At 40.7% G+C, this 20934-nt stretch overlaps 1 protein-coding gene across 1 annotated transcript; it reads right to left on the minus strand.

Annotated features, from left to right (window-relative positions):
- Window positions 1-2394: 2394 nt before the first annotated feature.
- EEF2K (eukaryotic elongation factor 2 kinase) lies at window positions 2395-20689 on the minus strand (the record flags this gene model as incomplete). The annotated part of the gene is made up of 17 exons (XM_079543003.1): window positions 2395-2504; window positions 3156-3334; window positions 3705-3829; window positions 4215-4403; window positions 4770-4904; window positions 5506-5568; window positions 6407-6484; window positions 7220-7287; window positions 7520-7721; window positions 8340-8467; window positions 9070-9202; window positions 10984-11133; window positions 12788-12959; window positions 15049-15086; window positions 15691-15751; window positions 17213-17313; window positions 20444-20689. 17 exons carry the CDS (start codon window positions 20687-20689, stop codon window positions 2395-2397), a joined length of 2178 nt encoding a protein of 725 aa, XP_079399129.1.
- Between the last annotated feature and the right edge of the window lie 245 nt (window positions 20690-20934).

Here is a 20934-nt window from a genome sequence, read left to right on the forward strand (position 1 = left end):
TACTAACAAGTGCTGGCAAACAAATTGTTGATCACGGCATTTTTTCACTGAGCTATGTGGACATTTACATGTCAGATCTACAGAGAACTGTCAGCAGTTACTGAATGTAGCAAATTAAACTACATCAAAAAGTGTCAATAATTATACTCTAGTCCTTTACTTACATATTTTGGACGGTTGCATTCAATCTCTCCTCCCTGCATGTTGGTGGGGTTGTTGCACACATGCTTTCTTCTCAAGGAAAACCTCAAACTCTTGGCACCAACACCTTACAGGGAAAACAAAACCTTTTGTCTCCACTCATTACAATGCCTTCACTGTAGGTTTTGCACAAAACACTCCCTATTCAACCACCTTCAGAGATGAATGGCACATTCGCCTTTCATCACCCAGTAATAATTAAACAATATGGACGAGCAAAAAGGCCACATCCAAGAGGCTTCAGACACTCAAAACACAACTTGGATAGGCACTTAAAGCATCCACTGATGGTTGCAGTTGCTATTAGCATCATGCTTCGACACTGTTTAACAGCAATTTCAGATCCATTTGCCAGGAAGAGTAAATGGGGAGTGCAGCTTCGAGGCCCAGTGACAAGCACACTCATTAAGGAAAGGAAGAATGAACTTCTCTTTCCTGAACAGTTTCTAAATTTTACAATAGTCCTTGTATATGCACGCAAGCAGCTCCACTGAAATCAACTGCATCAACATGCAGCCTGTTCAGTTCTACCCATAAAAGCTCAAAAGCTTTGCTAAAGTGGGGCTGGCTATGCATTACAGACACTCAGCAATTCCTAAGGGCTGCTCCTTCTCCATCCCAGGAAATGTCCTCAGGAGACTGCTGCACCAACAAGCCATAAAGCTTTTGTGTTAATCTCCTGCAGAATGACTGTTAGCCAAAATAAGAAACAGCAAGAGCTGCTATGTTCTCTGTGAAGCACTGCAGTTTTTAGAATAAAATACTGGATTTGGGGAAGAAAAAAAAAAAAATCTCCGTGCCATGATAATGCAACCACCACCTTGTATGGCATAAGATTATGCAGACAAGATTCAGGAATTCAAGTGTTTGGGGATTATAATGTTTTCTCATTATAGTCAGCAATTTTCTGAAACTGACACTTAAAACCATTAAACCATTTTTGGTCTCTTCTGAAGAACAGAGGCCTTCTAGAAACTACAGGAGACGATGCTAAAAGTCAGGTGAAAACTCCCCAGTGCTAATACCATGGAAAACAAGCTTTGTACTGTATGGTAGTATTTAATAAATTACCCAACATAATCTGGAAATTTACATATATACTTGCATATATCCTTCATCAGTCAGCTCAAATCTATCAAAGCATCATGTGAAGTTACTATATGAACCATAAGAGAGCAGATAAAATACACAAAGCCATTTAAACCAGGTAAATTATTTTCTATACATAGATATAGGTAAATCAACATCACCTAAGTTTTACAAATATCCCTCTGGAAATGCTGGGTATTGGTACTGGTATTCTCATTTGAAGTGAGATGTTCTCGCTTTGCTGAGAACTGAGATGTCTCTGTAAAATTAACTATATATTACCCATATAGTACAGATCATGCTACTGTAAATCACTGGGCAAAAACTACTACATGAGATCAGTAGAATTCTACACAGTGAGGTTGTTATACTGTACAAAGTGTGAAAATGAGAGAGGTAGCTGGATGCCTCACCTCCTTAGGATCACTGATGTTTTTCTGATGGTAAAACATGCAGTGGTGGCAACAACACATATTCCACTCTGAATAACCTCACTGTCATTCTGAAGCCTTTTTTCCTCCCCCTCTCCAAACTCTAAAGACTCTATCTAAAATTAATTTGAGAATAAACCAGCGCCCACTGAAAGAATGGGACTAGTTACTAGGAGGAGCTGCATGCTTTATGTGCTTATACTGCACACCTACATTCACATGCAAGTTTGGTGTGATACACCAACAATGAAGAAATGCTGTGAATGTAGGAAAGTTTATTTATCTTGTATGTGGGGGAGAGAAGAAAAATGTAAACACACTGAGCAGTAGCTGTGTATAAAGCAGGACATGTGAAACCCAAGCAGTCTTCAGCTTCACTTTTCATTAAAAAAAAAAAAAAAAAATTAAAAAAAATTTAAAAAAATCAACCTCCTCTGTTCTAACAGTTAAAAATATAGCTATATAAAAGGTCCAGAGTGTCTGTTCTACAACTTTAAAACACTTGACTGAAATATGCTATAGTAACCTACATCCCAGCTGCATTTGTATTTCAAAAGAAGTTAGAAAACTAAAGTACAAAAAACTGCTAACGCCACAAAAATATATCTTTTTAGCTGCAAACATAGTAAGTCTTTTAAAAAAGTTTATCTACAAGGACTGCTTAATTGCAATGTCATTCTTCCATCATTGCCCAAGCCTCTTCTGCTTTCTGGTAGTACTGATTTGCCAGTCTGCCCTTCATTGCTTCCATTGCTGCTTCTGCTGCTTCTGTGTAGAGATCACCTGAGGCAGGAAACAGTATCAGTGACATTGACAAGCTAAAGGCATCTCTCTTTATCATGAAGCAATTAAAGGACAAAAAGAGAAACTGGGTTCAAAATACAGGGCCAGATCTATGGGTGCAACTGGGTATTTTACTACTGTTAGCAGAGTTACATCAGCTGGGAATCTGGCTTTCACTCTTTAAGTTCAAAGTTACACATCTGGCTGCTGATGGCTTTTCAACGTATTTACAGTGACCATAAAATGGAGTAGCCCACAGGACCCTACAACAAGTTAGTATAGATTTATATGCCTAACATACAGCTTACATAATAACTAAGACAGCACTGCATAGGACCTGAAGTTATGGGTGTGACTTAAAATACAAGCAGCAACCTGCAGTTCAGTGGCCTCATAGGGAGTGAAGGATAACGTTAGCTTCTTGGTGTGCCACAAGACTGGAGCAGGCACCACCCACTACCCCTGTTACCAGCAAAATCTTTTCCCACCACCTCCCCCCAGTATTTACAGCCTTACATTACTCACTGTCATTACAACTTCAGGGTACCAACCCTCTGAATGCTTTATAGCTGAACAATGCAATGAAACGCATTTTTTAGGTATGTGAAAAAAAAGCAGAATTACTGCTTATAGAAAAAAAAGTGGACTCACCTGATCTCTGTGGGTCCTTGTCCAGGTGGAACCCTCCTGTCATTAGCATCTCTGCTTCCCTGGCCAGGAGCAGATACCGGGGCTCATCCTGAGTGCCATCATATTCACCTCCCTCATCATAGTCAGTCATGTTCAGGGCAGCGTTGTACCAGTACAGAGCTTCCTTCCAATTCTGTTCTCTGGTGTTAAAGAACATTTAGAAGGTGGTTATCTTAGAAAACAAATAAACCTTGCACTGTAGATTCAGAATTCAATTTTGCACTAGACTTTCAGAGCCTTGATGGTCTCCAAAAACACAAGTGTTTTCACACAGGCTCACTAACTCTGCATTGTAACACCAGATCACTCTATCAGGTGAGGCTGGGGTGACTTCATTGAGAAGTTATCAAGCTGAAGTGTCTTGATGAACTCCTAAGTGAGCTTTCATTACTAGTTGCATGCTTTTGGTCTTATAGCTTAATAGCTCTTCATGTGAACAAGAAGATGTGCAGCAATTATAATACACAAATGCACTAACTGTAAGTTAGATCACTCAGTCATGCATAGTACCTGTCTGAACCAAGATTGACACCTGTATCGTATGCTCTTGCTACCAGAATCATAGAAGGCCGGTCTCCAGCTTCTGCTGCTCTCAGCAAGTAATCAAATCCTTTTTTTCTGTTCTCCTTTGTGTCCTAGTAAAATAAAGAAAACCTCTAAAATGAATGTTTTTAAGTACAACCACTCTTTCCTTTCTCTAACACTACATGCCTATTTTTCTGTAGGTTACCAATGGCTGCAAGTGTTGAATATGTCTGAAAAACAGGCTCCAAATTGCTGAGTAGATGAATAATAAAAGTACTTTAAAAACTTCCTAAAGATACGCAACAATTTGCTGGCAATAGCAACAGGCAGTGGTTTTGGTGCTTCGTCCAAGTCCTTCACTACAAAGTCATTCATCTTCTCTGAAAATACTACAGAACACCTAACCATCACTTTGTCTCCATTTCCTCCTACTCTCATTTTTCCATGTGAACACAATTTTGGATTTTGAAATTTTCTTTCCTTTTTCTTGTTTACCTCTAAAGTGACCTCGGAAAGAATGTGATGTGGCAGCTGAGAGCACATGAGTCCTAACCCCACAATGGCTTCCAGCTCCCCGCAGTCTGCAGCGTGCTCCAGGTGGAACAGGGCCGACTCACGATCCCAATCCTTGTCCTTCTCACAGAAACGCCCAGCCTCATGGTAACGAACCATGGCCAGATGAACCTAGAGCACAGGAATGCAGGAAAGATACACAGGTTTAAGAATAGACCTGATTCTTCAGAAGCCGCTGCCCATACTTCACTGAGGCACAAGAAATACCTCACTGAGGTGACTACTTAAAGTTGTGTACGTTCCTGCAGAATCAAACAGCAGAATCCTTCCCAAAGGAGCCCAACTACTGCAAGTCCAAAGGCAGACGGAACGCGTGGAACTTAGACATCCCTCATGAAATATGATTAGGTGACAGAAAGCATTACACACTTGCCATTTATTTTCACCTGCATGATTAACTCATGCGGGGAAGCACCCATACATAAATAAAAATACACTTCTTCCATCTGGAAAGAAGAGTTACCAAATCCATCCTACCTTCCCAAGGATTGACTTCCCAATTTTCTTTTCAAGTTCTAGTGCATTGAGCCTCTGAATTTCTTGAGCAACGCAGGATGGCCTGTGGATGTGGACTCTGGAAGAATTGTAGAGATTCCATTTCTCCACACTTACCTGAAATATGGAACATAACACCAACTTAAAACTTCTATACTATTCATTTTGGTTGCCATTCAGAAATCAAAGCCTCTATTGATAGTATCACTGACCAGTAACATTGTTCTAGAAACTAGTTACAACGGGCTGTTTTTTATAAAAGCATACAAACAGGTCTGTTCTTCCCTAGTTCAATTACATGTACAGTGGTGAGAGGCACTTAAAATGCCACAGGCTTTAAAAACCTTACCCAGCTATGTATATGACACAATTTGAAAATAAAAGTGGAGAAATGAAATATCAAGTTAGGCAGAAAAAAATCCATAGAACTACGATTCTTTTTTAAGTTAGAAACCCAGGAAGTCACTAATTTACATTAGGTACCAGTTAAAGAGGTGACAATTTATTTATGATGGTATTTCTGCAAGTGAAAAATAAAGACAAAAACAAAAAGGAAGAACACAGAGGGGTAAGTTATTATTAGCAGAAATTCTGTAGCTGAAAAGGAAGGAAAACTTGGTATCTGATTCAGTGGTGTAAAGCTAAATGGTAAATGAGTGGAACAAAGGATAAGCAGAGTGGTAAACTCAGTGTCTGTGAACATTTCTGCTTTGTTTACCCTTGCAGAGCTTCCCAAACTGTCTTCATCAGATTCATGTCTTCGGTTGTTGTTTGAATGGCCCTATGTTAATGAAAAGATTTGCAACATTTAATTTAAAGCAACCAATGTCTGCAAGTTACTCCCTTATATTACTCCTATCCAGGAAAACAGGGACAACAATTAAAATAGTTTCCAGTGACTTCTCTTCACTCAGTGATACTGCAATGTAAGATAAAAAGGAATATGCTGAGATGGTAAGGAATATAGAACCACCAAGCTTTAATCCTGTAAACTAGATATTCTATGAGAACTACCCTGAGATTTCCAAGGTGACAGAAAGAGTGCTACCCTTTAAAGCAATATTTCTCTTTCTTATCTGCAAATTAAGTATCTAGTTAAGATGTTCAGGTCAAAAAGCATTTCTTTGTAAGTTTTTATTTTAAGGCAGTAGCCACCTATCCCACAGGAATTCTACTGTTGCATATCATTAACTGAGAACAATATTAAATACTGTGATACCTCAAGCCATAACAAGTAATAGAAAGTAGAGAATGTAAAGTCTGAAAGCAGTCGGACTCACAGATTCAATATGACTTGCTATTAAGGAATGTTTCTCAAGTGCAACACACTACACTTGAAAAAAAAAAAAAAAAAAACAAAACCCAAACCAGCAATCCATAAACCAACAATATGCAACCAAATGTGATGCTTGCAATTAAACTCCTCATTACAAATAGTGTAAAGGTGTTGTGAATATTTCCAAGATGAGTAAGTAATTTCGCAGCGTGAGGAAGTTTCTTTCCAACTGTTCCCTCTGTTCACAAAGTCTACATCAGGATGAAAATGAGATTCTTGTATACAATCACTTAAAGTATGAACAAAAGGCTTAATTCTGCTAAGCCAACAGTCAGGTTCTTACCTTCTCTCTATGATCCAGGTCTTCTAGCTCGCTTCTCTTCTCACTGGGATATCCACTGTCTCCACCATTTTCAAAATCCTACAAAAGATGAAAAGAAAGCATGAATTAGCATTATGCTTTGTAAGGACCTCAGCTTGACACTTCCTCAGAGGAAAACTTCCGCTTAGTTTAATGAGGTATGTTGTGCGACCTCTGACAGACAGAACAAGACTTACAGACTCAGAAGGTACAGCTCGAGTCCACGTTTCCTCCAAGATACATGATAAATTAATAAATAAAAATCAAGGATGCGTATTTGATCAAGCCATGAATTCATTTAATGTAGTTTTGAGTCTTAGGCAGTTGAAAGATAAAATAATTAATGGACAGCCCTGGCATGGTGGCTCTGGTGTAGGAAAATTCCTTTCACAAACTTACTGCAGAGAATCTCAACTGAGGAGACTAACATCCCTCAGTATGGATATTTGCAGAGACCTCATCAATGGGGATTCTGTTTAGATGTCATACCACAGCTGCTGGCAAAAGCGCCTAAGGCACGCGCAACATGCAGGCAGGGGAACAGATACATATTTTAATTCTCTGTTAAAATATACCAGATGTAAATAAATTTCTGAAGAAGAAAATAATGCTATTTCAAAATAAAATATTCTTCCTGTATAAGAAATAACAAATTCACACAGGTAATGTGACCTGCAGCACTGAGAGCAGGCTGAGAGCCTTCATGTGCTCTTACTGAGCAAAGCCTTCTGATAGTTCTTTGAACAGATATTCATTAAGGAACATCAATCTCATTTTCCATTGAAAAGAACTCACCCTTTGGTTATCAAGCTGATCACAGTCTTTGTGAACCAAATTATCTACTTCATTGAACACGGGCCAATCTAGGACAAAAAAAAGTGCATCTTATCTAAAGATAACATGCCCAAGGAGAAAATTCTAGATGTTATCTTACTTCAATCAGTTTTTTTTCATAAAAGCACCCTTAAGAAATGAAAACATTAATTGTCCACACAGAAGTACTTTGACTAAATACAACATACTGCGTATTTAAAACCAACCAAATGACACAACATTTAAGAACCCTCAAGGAAGCTATGTGTGAAGAGCACTCACGAAGCATGTCCATCTTTTGGCTGTGGGGGGTTGCAGAAGAAGGAGAGCAGGGCAGAGAGTCAAATGCCACATCACTCATGCTTTCATCTCCAGAGTTCTCAGACAGGCGAGAGAGCAGGGGAGGCCGACTACCAGAGATGGTTCTCACCCTGCTGCTGCCACATTTCTCCTCTGTGCCACGCAGAATTGTCTGAGCTGATTCCTTGCAAATTAACAAGAAAATCCCATGAGTAATGCTTCACTGTGTTCTGAATATGACACGTAAGTCAACATGACTGCTCCTCCACAGGGGCCCTCCACAGAAGTAGGGGGAAAGTAAGCATGTGTACATAACGACCCCTTTGCACAGTTCTAGACCTCAAAAAATATCAAGTGCTGGCATCATTACAGCCAGAGGAAATTCTGGTTAGGAATGAATTCCATTCAAAACATATCCCCAAGTTCCAGTCTTGCAAACATCAACTGAAGTTGAGATCAGTTGAAGGTGAGCAGTTCTATTCTTTTTTAGTTTCCAAATTAGTTGTGTGACCTAAAAAAAAAAACCACACTACTAACAATTTCAGCATTCTAAGCATTCAGATTTGGTCCTAAATATGTTTGCTTTGTGATGCTCTAATTAAAGTTACTGAATGAATTCAGAGCCAAGGACAGATAAGTACATTTTAAACTGTTGTATTTTAAAATGCAACATTAGTAATTAACATGGTTTTATCTGCCACATAAATTATGTATTTGAGTTTTATTAACAGTGCTTTTAAAATTAGAATAAATCAGCTATACTGCTTAGCTACACTTTTCATTTATTTCCATCAGCACTTACAAGCAATTTGTTACTATGATCCAAGGCATCTTTTTCTTTGGATGAAAGGTCAAACGGTGCAAGGCCCATGCTTTTGCAAATCTTGTTACAGGAATGGGAATGAAAGAATAAGGCCATACCTCGAACACCTGTGGCATTGAAAAAAACTATGAAGGGTTTGCTTGAAGTGTACATGATGGATTACTTATTAAAAGCTAGAAGTTCTAAAGCGCTTTCTAAGAAGCCAAAAGAAGACAGAAAGGAAACAAACAAACACGTGAAAGTAGTCTGCAAAATCTTTAACAACTATGTATGCATGGAATATCATAAATAAAGACAATTGGAGAGAACACCTAAACTTGATCCTGCTTCCAAGACTTGCTGTGTTCCATGAACAACTTCATGTATGGAGCTTTAACAACATGCAAGACTTACCTGTCTACATTCATCAGTGCCCACTTCTGCAACGTGGCAAGGAAATTAAAGGCCATAATTACTGCTTTCACGTTGTAGGAAACTACTTCATTTCATTACTCGTTTGGCCTAGGTGTGGGCCAGCAGACATAAGCCACAATCAGCTCCTGTTTTAAATCTGCCTGTGATAAAATCTACTAGCAACAGAGGTTCCCCAGCTGTTTCCAAGGCCCTCAGAGAAGTGCCTGCCTGCTCAGCCATGTAGCTGCTATTCAGCAGACAGCAGGAAGAAAAAAATACGCAGCCAGTAGCTCAAGAAACAAGATATTGCTTTTACCTAGGTTGCCATCTCCAAAATCTGTACCACTCTCTGTATGGATTTGAGGGTCTGTGTAAAGATCTCCGACTCCCTGGATATCGACAATAATGAGTTGATGTCCTGAGCGCTCAAATGTGAAGTGACTGAAGGCCTGCAAAGAACACAGATGTCTGAGAAAACTCAGCCCTGAACTACCAAAACCAGCAACACTTCCTGTGACTGCTCAGAAATTACAGATACTGTACTAGTGAAACAGACCAGAACAGGTAGGAGCGTCATGATGAAAGCAGTAAGAGACTAAGAGGATCTTACAGAGTTTTGTCCCTGCATAAGCCTGGCGTCACACTGATTACACTTGGGCATAAATTCTGGCTGACTGGCTCGTGTGAAACCATGCAAGTCAATCAAGCGGGATTTTGCCTCTGATCTTAACCTGGAGGGCATAACAGAAACACTAGCAGTTCCTCATAAATTGTTTTACTAATTACTGCTACTCAGGCTGCATCAAAATACCCAATATCCTATGCAGTGGCTAACTAAACATTATTTGATGGGGAAGAAGTAATTGCTTCCCAGGGTGCAAATGTGGATGAAAATTTCAGACATCTGCTGAATGCAAAGAAGTATCAGCTGCCTCTGTGACACTGCTTCTCCAACCTGGCCCAACTCTAAGACGGGCTAACAGGGGTAGGAGAGGCAGGTAGAACAGGTAACAGGTAGAAGAGCAGCAAGAGAACGTGCTTTATTCCTCTTTCCAGTACAGGAAATTCTGTTTCCCATACAGTCTTGACCCTCAGAGCTGCTAGGCAGAGGGAATAACCAGCAGCCAGCAGAGCCTGTGCAGAATCACCTCTGCATAAACACTCTGGCAGTGCCTTGGACACTGCTTCTGCCACCAGGAAAAGCCCCACCACATTATGCAAAAGGAAAACATGAGCATCCCCTGGAATTCTTCCACTACTGTGCCCACTGGGAGGCCCTCCAGAATAGCTGATCTGGCTCTATATTCATGTATCAGACAGTAAAATGTACATTTGTATGCTTTAAATGCTGTGTTCCAAGAGTGAGGTATAAAAAGCCCTTTGGCAGAAAGCTGAGCCATTAGGATCTGCTGGGAAGGCCTCCAAAAAAGTACTGCCAGGCCTGGGGGAGGTGACTGGTGGTGATAAACAAACACTTTCATTGCAGCAAATCTCACAGAACACTTTGTTCCCAAACTGTGAAAATTCAGCACTAACATAAATGTCCTGCTTACACTGAGCATCGCATAAATACCTTAAAAACAGGGGAAAATGAAACTAACATAACTCTCAACTCTCCATAAACACTCATTTGATATGCTAATCACTTTGCATTCTTTGTAAAGTATTTTAAAAGCTCTGTGAATTACAAGAATTCCAATCGCTTGTAATCCATAGCTGTGTTTTTACAAGCAATCTCAGATTCACCTACTCAGACACTGCAGCTGATAAAAAAGTTCTTAAGCACAAATGCAGATGATGTTTATTTGGTTGAATTAGATATCTGCCACCTCCTTTTGTGTATTACTCTGAGGTAATAGCAGACTACTCAGTTACTACTTACTACAAATTAAAGCCTGCCTTAACTCAGGAATTGTTTTACTGCCTTAACTCAGTAATTAATTAAAATTACAGGCATCAAAATCCTTAGAGGCAAAAGGTTTATGGCTCCCAAAGAGCATTAAACATGTTCAACTCCACTAAAAATCACCAGACAGTGAAAAGCAAAAAAGAACTGCTCAGCACTGAAAAAGCAGGCCCCTGGTAAGGGGAGGAGATACTGCAAAAAGAGAAATTCATCTGGCATTGTACTGTAACGCCTGCAGTTTCCTTTCTTGGCAGTAACACTTCTGGACACAGCCAACAAACTGCTCCCAGCAGGCTCTATGGAAAGTGTTACACAAAGCCTCACTTGCGGAGTGAGACGAATGTTGTCATCTCGCACAAATCCAGAATTTGAGTTGTATTTGATGTATTTGCCCTCAATGTAATGTTCCACGTGAAAGAGAGGCTTTCCGGGTCTGTTCTTCATTTCGATAATACAGGTCTGTACTATGTCCACCTAGGAAGGGAAGGAAAATAAACAGTGACCATCAGAATACTGTCTTCGGATCAACGTGCGTGCGAATGCTCCAGCTGGGAGCACTTTGCCAAATAATTGCCAAGATGTGTCTGTTTAACAGAGGGATGGAGGATAAGCCATTTGCTGCTTTGGCTATTGAGGGAATTTCATAAATTAAAAGCAGTCACTTCAAAACAGTTTGTTTCTGTAAGAAAAATCCTACTGAAAAATTCTTAGCAAATGTTGGCTATTTTATTTCTTTGGAGACTTTAAGAATGTGCTGCAAAGAGTCTGTGCCCAGATACCAAAATACACAGTAACCACTGCACAACTTGTAGATGTGCTTCTTCAAAGAAGAACTGAAGACTTTCTGCCATACAGATATTTCTGTATCTGGCCCACCTCATCTCTCTGCACCAGACACATTCCTAGCCCAGCATTCCTAGAACCCAGCATAACTCTCACTGTGATTACACCTTTCTCCCATGGCATTTAGAACTTGACTAGATTCTTCCCTGTGTCCTTCAACCTTTACCTCCTTTCGGTACTGCCAGACAGACAGTTATTAACCAACCCTTTTCTGGAATGCAACACACATAGTCCACGTAGTCAGAAGTGCTCACTAGTTTTTAGCTATCAAACTGTGAAAGCCCTCACAACGAGGCACACATTTTGACCCAGGAGTCCTGTCCAATCTCACATCACAAGCAGCCTGTGGTAGAACCAAAAGCAGGACTCAAGGTCCCACAGAGCAAGGGCAGTGCCTTTCCAATCCTTTCTTCCTCTCAGTTGAAGCCACAGTAGCAGATTAAAGCTACAGCAGCAGCAGATTAAAGCAGTTTACGCACATTGATGTGTACCACAGATGGCCAACAAACAGCAGCTACTGCCTGGGAATGCAGGACAGTGCAGCCCTTCATTCTTGCATCATAATTCTTGTCTTTCAAAAAGCAGATTGGTGCTGGAGGTGCTTTTGTGCAGGAATAAAAGACCAGCTTTGAATCTTATGTGATTGTGCACATTCCTTGCAAAGAGAACAAAAGCTTCTCTCAATACCCTGAGCCTGGTCTGATGCTCCATCTACCTGGGAGCTGCACACAACTTAATGCTTTGCTCTTTACATATTGTATTGAGACACCTAAAGGAGAAGGAGTCACAGCATCTAAATTATTTCACCAGTCCCTGGGTCCTGGAAGGGTTGTATCTGAACAGCTCCAGGTTCTCACTTCTTGATATCAATGCTAGAGAGGTATCCAACTAAGTGCACAAGACTTAAGCAACTACTTCACTGGAGCACTAATAGTTAAGTGCCTGCTGAAACTGCTGCTGGAAATAAATACTGTGACATCTGGTTATCTGAAAAGCAGCTGGGTAAACACCAAAAAGAGCAAAGCAAACATCATTTGATTTTGGTGTTCAGTCAACACCTGAGAAAAGTCTGACATTGACAAAGTGCCTAATTTTGGACAGCAGAAGGCAATTTTGGCAATTATTTCATTAAAACACAACTACCATAATGATGAAAGACAGCAAAAGACCATTCAGCAATTAAACATAATAGAACATGAACAACTAATCCCCCCTAAATACATTTGCAAACTATCTAACAGAAGAGCAGGACTGAATTATTGCATAGCAAGACCTCTGGATGTACCTGCTTGGGTGGTTTGTGCCGGTTGTACTCTTCTCCCCAGAGCTTTGCTTCCATCTGAAGTCGGACATCCTCAAAATACACCTCCCTGCCTACGCTCTCTATGTACCGCTTGGCAACGTAGTTATAGGCAGCTTTCCAGTTCTGAGTGTGTAAGAAGTTGGACAACTTTTTCCTGAAAAATAAATCATGTTTGAATTTTAAAAGAAGTCATTTTAATTCAATCTTCCCCATTTCTTTGTCTCCACTGACAAAGTCAGGCCACGAGATCAGGATGACTCTCAGTCTGGAGTAAATCTTACATCGTGTACCAGATAGATTATCTGAAAAGCAAAGCACAGGTGAGGAGAAAAGGAAAAACTAGCATTCCATATGAATGGCTGGGAGTCTTCTAAGCACGTGTTTCATGTGCCTGCTGCTACTTCTCTGAACTTACCACTTCCTGACTTTTCTCCCGCCATTCCCTCCGCCCCTCAAAAAAAAAATATCACAAAACACAGTATGAAGGAGTTTTACAGCCAACAATTATTTCATGTAGGAATGAACAAGGAGTGGCATTTCAAACAAGAAATGAGAGAAGACAAACCTCTCCTAAGAGAAGAGCAAAGTGCTGCTTTCTCAGCACACAAGGGTGATAACTGCTCAGTATCCTCTTCTCCAAGAAGGAGAACTGTAGATTACCCTTTTTGCCCTGACTCCAGCTTCTGCTGAAGTGCAAATCTCTAACCCACAGGTCCCTCAAGAGTGAAGAAAAAGACCTCCTATAGGTTTTAACCCTTTTATAAGGTTACACAGCCACTGTGACACAGGCCTTAGAAGGAAGGAGCAAGTGAGCTAAGAATTACAGACAGAATTTGAAACCTGTCCAGATCTCTTAAGAAACAAACTTTGCTGTATAAAACATTTTATGTGCTCTTCTAAAGCCAACACTCCCTGAAGTTTATTGAACTAAGCACAGCTAATGCCATCACTGTAATGATGAAAGACCTGCATAAATCTACAGAACTCCAGATGGGAATTATCAGTGCACCACTGAGATTTATAGACGATTTAGGACTAGGAAGATGACACATAAATTACATTTTCTTTGTGCAATAGGTTAAGCTGCAAAGATAAATCTGTTCCTGTCTCTACTCAAGATATTCCCTAATGTGAAACTTGGTCATTCAGAAACAAAAACTAAAAGCAGAGTCAGCAGATCAAGATTTGTTACTTCCTAGGCTTCTCTACTGCTTATCTACGTGGCTCTGCAAGCATGGAGCCACCAGCATGAATCCATTCCAAAACAACGAAGAACTGAATGACTGAGGAGTTACTCTGCCCCTTTTTCCTGAAGTTCAAAACAGCATGTTTTTGATATTCAGAAGTTTTTCTTCCCAGAAATGAAACCAGACATGAAATACAGTCTCTTTAGATCCTGCAGCTGGAAAGTGGAGAGAAGAACCTAAAAGTGCACATGTACATTCTCCAGGAAAGTCATATCCAGAACCTGAAAGAACAGGGTACTTTTCTAGGACAGACTCATTTACAGGTAGGTGCTGATGCCCATAGACATATTTCCTAATATTCAGAAGGCAACAAAATAGTTCCTTTTGCCTTTCCTCACACTTCTCTGTTCTGGAATGAACAACTGCTAATGTTCAAGCTCTGTCTTACTCAGAACAAGATGTCTGGTACCCGTGATCCAAAGGAAACTCTGGGAGGACAGCCTTCTTTACTAAAGAAGGCCCTTTGAATTGAGATCACATGAACTCAGCTATTCTTCTCCTTTTTTCTGTGCCCAAATATGGGCCTGGAGATGGCCTTCAGACTGCACACCAAATTTAGAGATAATATGGCATACTTAGAACCCAATAAAAATGAAACAAAGCTGCTGCTTCTGTATTTTTATGAATATTTTGCCTCCAAGAGATGGTGGAAATAGCATGAATTTATGAACTGCTAACTGACAGTATAACTTGCTGGAGCCAGGCACAACTGCATGTTATCCATGCCACTGTGGTTACAGTAAAGGCTGTGGGTTGGCTTTCCAAAGCAAGCTCAGTGGATACATGCATCACACTTACTTAAGAGAATGATCCGCTTTGTGAATCCCACTCTGTGTGCTGTGGCTGAAGTTGCATAAATAGGAGTAAACCCCTCAGCTACACCTTTTAGAAAAGCAAAGTGGGGAGCTGCACTTCGCTTAGATGCCCCATCTGTGAAAAACTCCAGTCACCACAGAAGAAAATACTGCAGTAAAGATAAAGCTAGCAAACACTTACGTTCTGAAACATTCTCGCATTGCTCCACGGCCAAAGGGCTGGGGAAAAGGAAAAAACAAACCCGTCACTGTCATTTTCACAAAGTTCATTTCTAACCAGTAAGAGACACAACAATGCCCTCCTCCCCCTTATACCCTGGAAAAAGTAGTTCTCAGATAGGCTCTATAGCATACCCATACCCACAAGGAAAACTGAAAACCCATCATCCACTTGAGGCAGTAATTTGGGGAAAAGAAACACAGAGCAAGGTGATTCCAACTCATCACTAATCATATGATTTAGCTGCCAAGTGACAGCAGCTTCTACCCTCACATACTGAACATAAGTAGGCCTACTGCCAGGCAGAGATGAGGCCAGCAGGAAATGGGAGGGCTGAAATGGGAGAGATCTCTGGGAAAGAAACAAATGCCTCTTACAGTGCTGATGGGGAAGGTCTGATTCCACGTTCTACTGTTCTGGGAAGAAAAGTGTGCTGGGATACCAAAACATAATGCATGAGCCAGAATAGAAAAGAAAGGAGAAAAGAAGCATCAAAGCTTTTATGTGAAAAAAAAAAAATCCTGCTGCCATTAGTCAGTACTAAGAAGGACACAATAAATTTGAGTGCAGACACAATAAACATGAAGGGCAGTGTGATCTTACTTGTGAAGCCATCTTGATGAGAACTTCATCTTCAACCCAGTCCCCAGTAACTGCATTGTACCTGCAAAACCAGAAGTTGTGCTTCTTAAAAGTAATGCAGAACAAACCAAAATCTTCCCATTTTCACCACCTCATCTCTAATTAATTGCTTGAAAGGCCTGCTGCCATCCAATATAACTTCCAGTCCTCCTACCATGCTCCTGCCCGCCTTCCATGGTTAGTCCTTCAAGTGAGAAAGAAGAAATTTATCCCTCTTCAAATGGACACTGAATCCTATGGATGATAAACAGACTCTGCTACCAAAGCTCGAGTTTTGCAACAATACAAAATAGGCCTCATCTGCTTTGGTAGTAAATCTCCTCTGTGATGCCTAGGCAGCTCACTGGGGGCACAAAGAGCTCTACCAACTCTACAGGCTATGGCTGTGACAAGCAGAGGGGCGTAACACTGCATCACGAGAGAAGCAAGTCTCTGCACAACCCCATGGCAATATGAACCATGACTCCAGTTTCTCCTCACCCCCTTAACTCCCAGTACAGTAAAACCAAACTGAAAACCAAAGGAGCTGAGTCATCAACACAAGATTATTTCCAGCCTGACTCCCCAGCCCTGCACCAAGTATTTCATGCACGTATACACTTCAGTTCCCATTACATATTCTGTACCGCCCCTGTTTGCAGCAGGCAAAAGAGAGTTAGAAACAGAAATACTCGAGTCATCTCTTTTCCATGGGATATTTAAGCAGCCCTAAACCTGCGTGCAAACTGTTTCAGGACTGAAATAGTGTGGCAGATCAGGACCAGATGCAGTCCGTGGAGAAAGACAGTGCGGAGTGACAACATCATGTGATGGGAAGGGAGGCCTCCCCAAACACTGATGCTCAGGGGTGATTAGCTGGCCTCTACCTCCTACCCATTCCTCCTAGAAACCTGTGTCAGTGGGGTAAATGTTTTGGCAAAGGCTGTGCTAAAGCACTGAGAATAGCTCACAAGGCCAGACTGGGTTTCAGCACGTACACCACGCTGAGCTATTCTGGGCTTTGTAAGGATGTGAATTCCAGCCACACACAGCAATACTGCACAGATAAGCAACACTGAAACTGTTACTTTGGGAAAGGCACAGAATGTAGTTTTTTTCCTAAGTTATTTAAGTAACTTGCAATATAGATATAAAATACTATGAAAAAACTCTCCTTCTTTACTGGAATTTATTTCCTTATTAGATTAAGTTTACAGAATTAATAAGACGATCAGAAAATACTTGTTTCCTATCTGTACGGTGAAACTGCTTAGGTGGTAGAGGGAAAAGAACAAGATAGTCGTTTGCTGAAAGGTTTAATTGTCTGACTGCATGCAGTATTTATGTACTGCTGGGAGATTCAGTTAAGACACACTCATTTTGGACACTACTGAAAGGTCTTCAGCCATGTAATTACACGCACTCTATACCACACCAACACAGCCCTTGTTTAAGGCATCAGATTCTGGTTCATTTCAGCATTAAGAGCAAAAAACCCTCAGACCTGTAGCGAGTGCCGTGTTCTGTCTCGATGTCCTCAAGATGAAATTCTGCCCAAGGATCAGGCATGTGCTTAGCTTTCTCAATAGCATGTTTCCAGGTTTCCTGAAGGAGTTGCAAACCAGTACATTATTTACAGTCAGCAGCAGCCCATGAGAAGGGCATTTTCTAGAGAGCGCAGGAATCTCAGTGTTACAAGGAGGTGCAGCTGCACAGCTCCCCAAAGCACTGCTGACAGCGGGAGCAAGATATGGCAGACTTCCTCCATCATTTTATTTCCCTTTTTTTCTGTATTTGGTACAGAAGATCACCCTGATATTTTATAGTTTCAACTATTATGAAGTAGGTCAGAAATACACTGCATCAGGTTTCACTTCAATTCCTACCATCAGAAAGTTACTGAGAACAGGTAATCTGGTATAGTATACACCAAATAGAACTAGCAAAAATTGTAACTGGCAAACATCCCTCATATAGAATATAAATAACAATGCCACACCTAAATGATATGAATTCCCTTCTGCTTTTCTATCTTTCTGTAACTAAAAGCACTTGCTGGCGGTATAAGCATAAAAAGAGCATTAGCAATAGAGCAATATGAAGGAGGAAAAACAGTGTGATAATCACCAGAGCCTGCAAACTGTGCTCAGTGTAAGAAACTAGAAATTGGCATGTTGTAAAAAATAGATTATCGTAACAATTCCAGACTAGTGACTACTTCAATCCCCACCAAGTCACCTGCAAAAGCTGAAAGGAGTTTGCTGGAATTTAACATCTTGCTCTGCCAGCTCTATCAAATTAATTTCTCTCAACACTTTTATTACTCTTTTTATATTGTAATGCTCCTAAAGAACTGGAGCCACGATCCTGTAATGCCTTCTGCTAGGTGAGCAGGAGAAAGGGATGCTCTGCTCCCTTGGTCAAACAGCACCTCTGTAAGTGAGGAAATACCAGCCTCAAAGACTTTGATACTGCCTCTGAGACCCAATTTCAAACATGCAGAAACAATTACAATTTTTACAATTTTATTTTTCCACTTCATATTTAAATCTCAGCCAAAACTTTAAAAAATACTGTATAAAATTATTTCAGCAATGATATCAAGAAGTATGGCCGTGTTTATTTAGGCAGTAAATCAGCACACTCTAAAAATTCAAATATGTCCTTTTCCACCAAGAAAACCATGAAATGAACACAGAACTATAGTAAATAAAGTAAGGTTAAAAGACTCAATGAGAAAAAAGTCTTTCTGCATGTTTTTTAGCAAAAATGCTGTTGCCTCAGATCATGTGATGATGCACATTTCATACAGGTCTGGGCACACCTAACTGTGTATGCAAGGCATAAGCAGGGACAGACACAAGAATTAGGTGGTCCCTTACCTACCTCAAACCATTTTCAAGTAGGGTGCCTCTCTAAAAGTTGATGTGTCCACGATACATAGAAATGATTTAAACAAATGAGTTTTGTGCTTGATCTTGCAAGGTGCTCTGCATACAGCTCTGTTCTAATCTTCAAATGAACAGCAAGTTGGATGTTGTGTAAATCTACTGAGTGCTGTTTTCCTCCAGCATATGGCTGCCATACAGACCAAGCAGACATCTTGCTACTATTCTGTTGTTGCCCACAGTAGGAAATACGGTGAAGAAACAACTGCAGAGGCATGCTTTAAAGGAAGTGCTAATTCAGGGCAGAGAACAACAGGTGAGTACTGTTTCACTGAACAGCTATCTTGATCACATATGGGCTGAGGCAAGCAGTTCTTTCAGCAAAAAATAAATCATGAACAAAAACAGTCACAGAAGGGGAAAAAAGGACAAAAAAAGTTATGCATCTATTAGATACGGTGTTCACATTGTTTTAACCTACCCGACTACGGTCAACCACAGAGCCGTGCTTAGAGCGATGCTGTGTGTCACTCTATAGGACGCATAGAGACATGAAAGTAGGAAAACACAGGTGATAAGTCAATTGATTGACAAATAGCCTCCTCTCTGTTAATTAAAAAGAAGTTTTTTCCACTTAAAAGCCGCTCTTAGACTGAGTCCCTCATTTAAGTTAATTCTTAGAACATCTGTCAACAAACCTGTTCAAGTTGGCAATTTTTTCAAACAGGAGTTAAGAGTCTTGCTCAGTACCTAGCAAATTAATCACTGCTGAGGGCTGTCTAAAGGCACAGCACTGGCAGTAACTGTTCCATCTCTGCAGTTCCTTAGCAATGCCCCACGCTGCCAGCAGCTCTGGTGGAGGTTATAAGGTGCTGTCAGCCCCGGCTGGCTGCTTCGTTCTGTGTCAGAAGTCACCATTTCTGTGACTTCAGCAATGTCCGGAGAGCTGCCTGCTCCACATCTGATCACGTTTTATCTGTGCTAGAGCCAAGATACCAAAGCAGGCCTTGCAAAGCCCAAAGCACAGCACACACATTCTGCTCTCCCTACTGCAGGACATAAGCTTACAGCAGAAGCAGCACGATAGCTTAGAAAAGAGGAAATTAATGCAGTTTAAATCCTTATCAGTTTTATCTCTGGCCACATGACTCAGAACTCCCACACATATGCAAACCCAGGGGCAGGTTTTTACTACAAAACTAATTACAGACCAATCTCCCCACAGGTCTTAACTTGTCTAGCCCAGCACACATTAAGATCTGTTCCATTGTCTATACTAAATGTTTTACTCCTCACATTCTTTAGAAGATGTACATTCTAATGCTTCTCCTAACTAGCTTTCTCAAAAACCTTACTATAGACAAAATGGTTTCACTTTTGATGGATTATCTGTCAGCTGACTTACATAAAACCTCTGGTATCTCTGCAGAAACAAAGCATGCATTAGGCATAATTGAGATTTCAGAGTATCTATTAAATAAACAATGTTAACATTTTAATAAAGGGTGCATGAATAAAACTCTAAACCTTAGTCTAGAGAAAATCTGAGGGCCGTTCCAGTTGAGCATGAGCAGTGCGTGCTACAGGTACCCAACCATGCAGTGCCTGTCACTTCTGGTTTTGAGGCTTTGTCTCCTGGGGATTCCCCTCCTGTCCTAAGAGGGACAGTCTGCAGTTCAGTGGCAGACCACCTGTTTCATAGAATTAACTGCAGGTCTGGAGACAAGAGACTTGCATGTTTTACTGGAAAGCATTAGTTTAAAGAAACAAAGCAGTTACAGAACATTTCCCTCTCATGCCACCTATGCAAAATCCAAACCTCACTGAAGGCTGCAGCCAGTACTTACCTTGTAGTTAAAGGAGTTTCTAGGAGAAGAGCTAGAACTGTACTGCTCGGTTTTGGCTAAGTTGCTATAATAACTGTCAACTTTACTACTGGCAGATTTGTTAGAAACTGGATCATCAGTTATTGGGCAGATGTAATAGTTGTCTTCATCATCACTGTCTGCATCCAGGTAATTTCCAGAGGTCACTTCAGTCAATCTAGCATTATCAATCCCTTCCATACGGAAGATAAGGTCCTCGTCGGCCATGGCTGTGGGAGGGCACTTTAACTCCTGCACTGAGGGAAGCAGTTCCAAAGCACATGCAGGCAGAGGGGAGAACCTGGGTGAGAGAGAGAAGGAAAAAAAATGGAATGAGCCATTATTCAAAGAACAACCCTACTGGAACTGCTCACTGGCCAATAAATAAATACGATCTGCATTTGGCTGTATAAAAGAGAGCCCTGAGTACCTGTGTGAGGTTTTCAACTCCTGAGTGCTAGATCTGGGTTTGC

The sequence above is a fragment of the Tetrao urogallus genome, assembly GCF_951394365.1.
Source record: "Tetrao urogallus genome assembly, chromosome: 15".
In the NCBI taxonomy this organism is placed as follows: Eukaryota; Metazoa; Chordata; class Aves; order Galliformes; family Phasianidae; genus Tetrao; species Tetrao urogallus.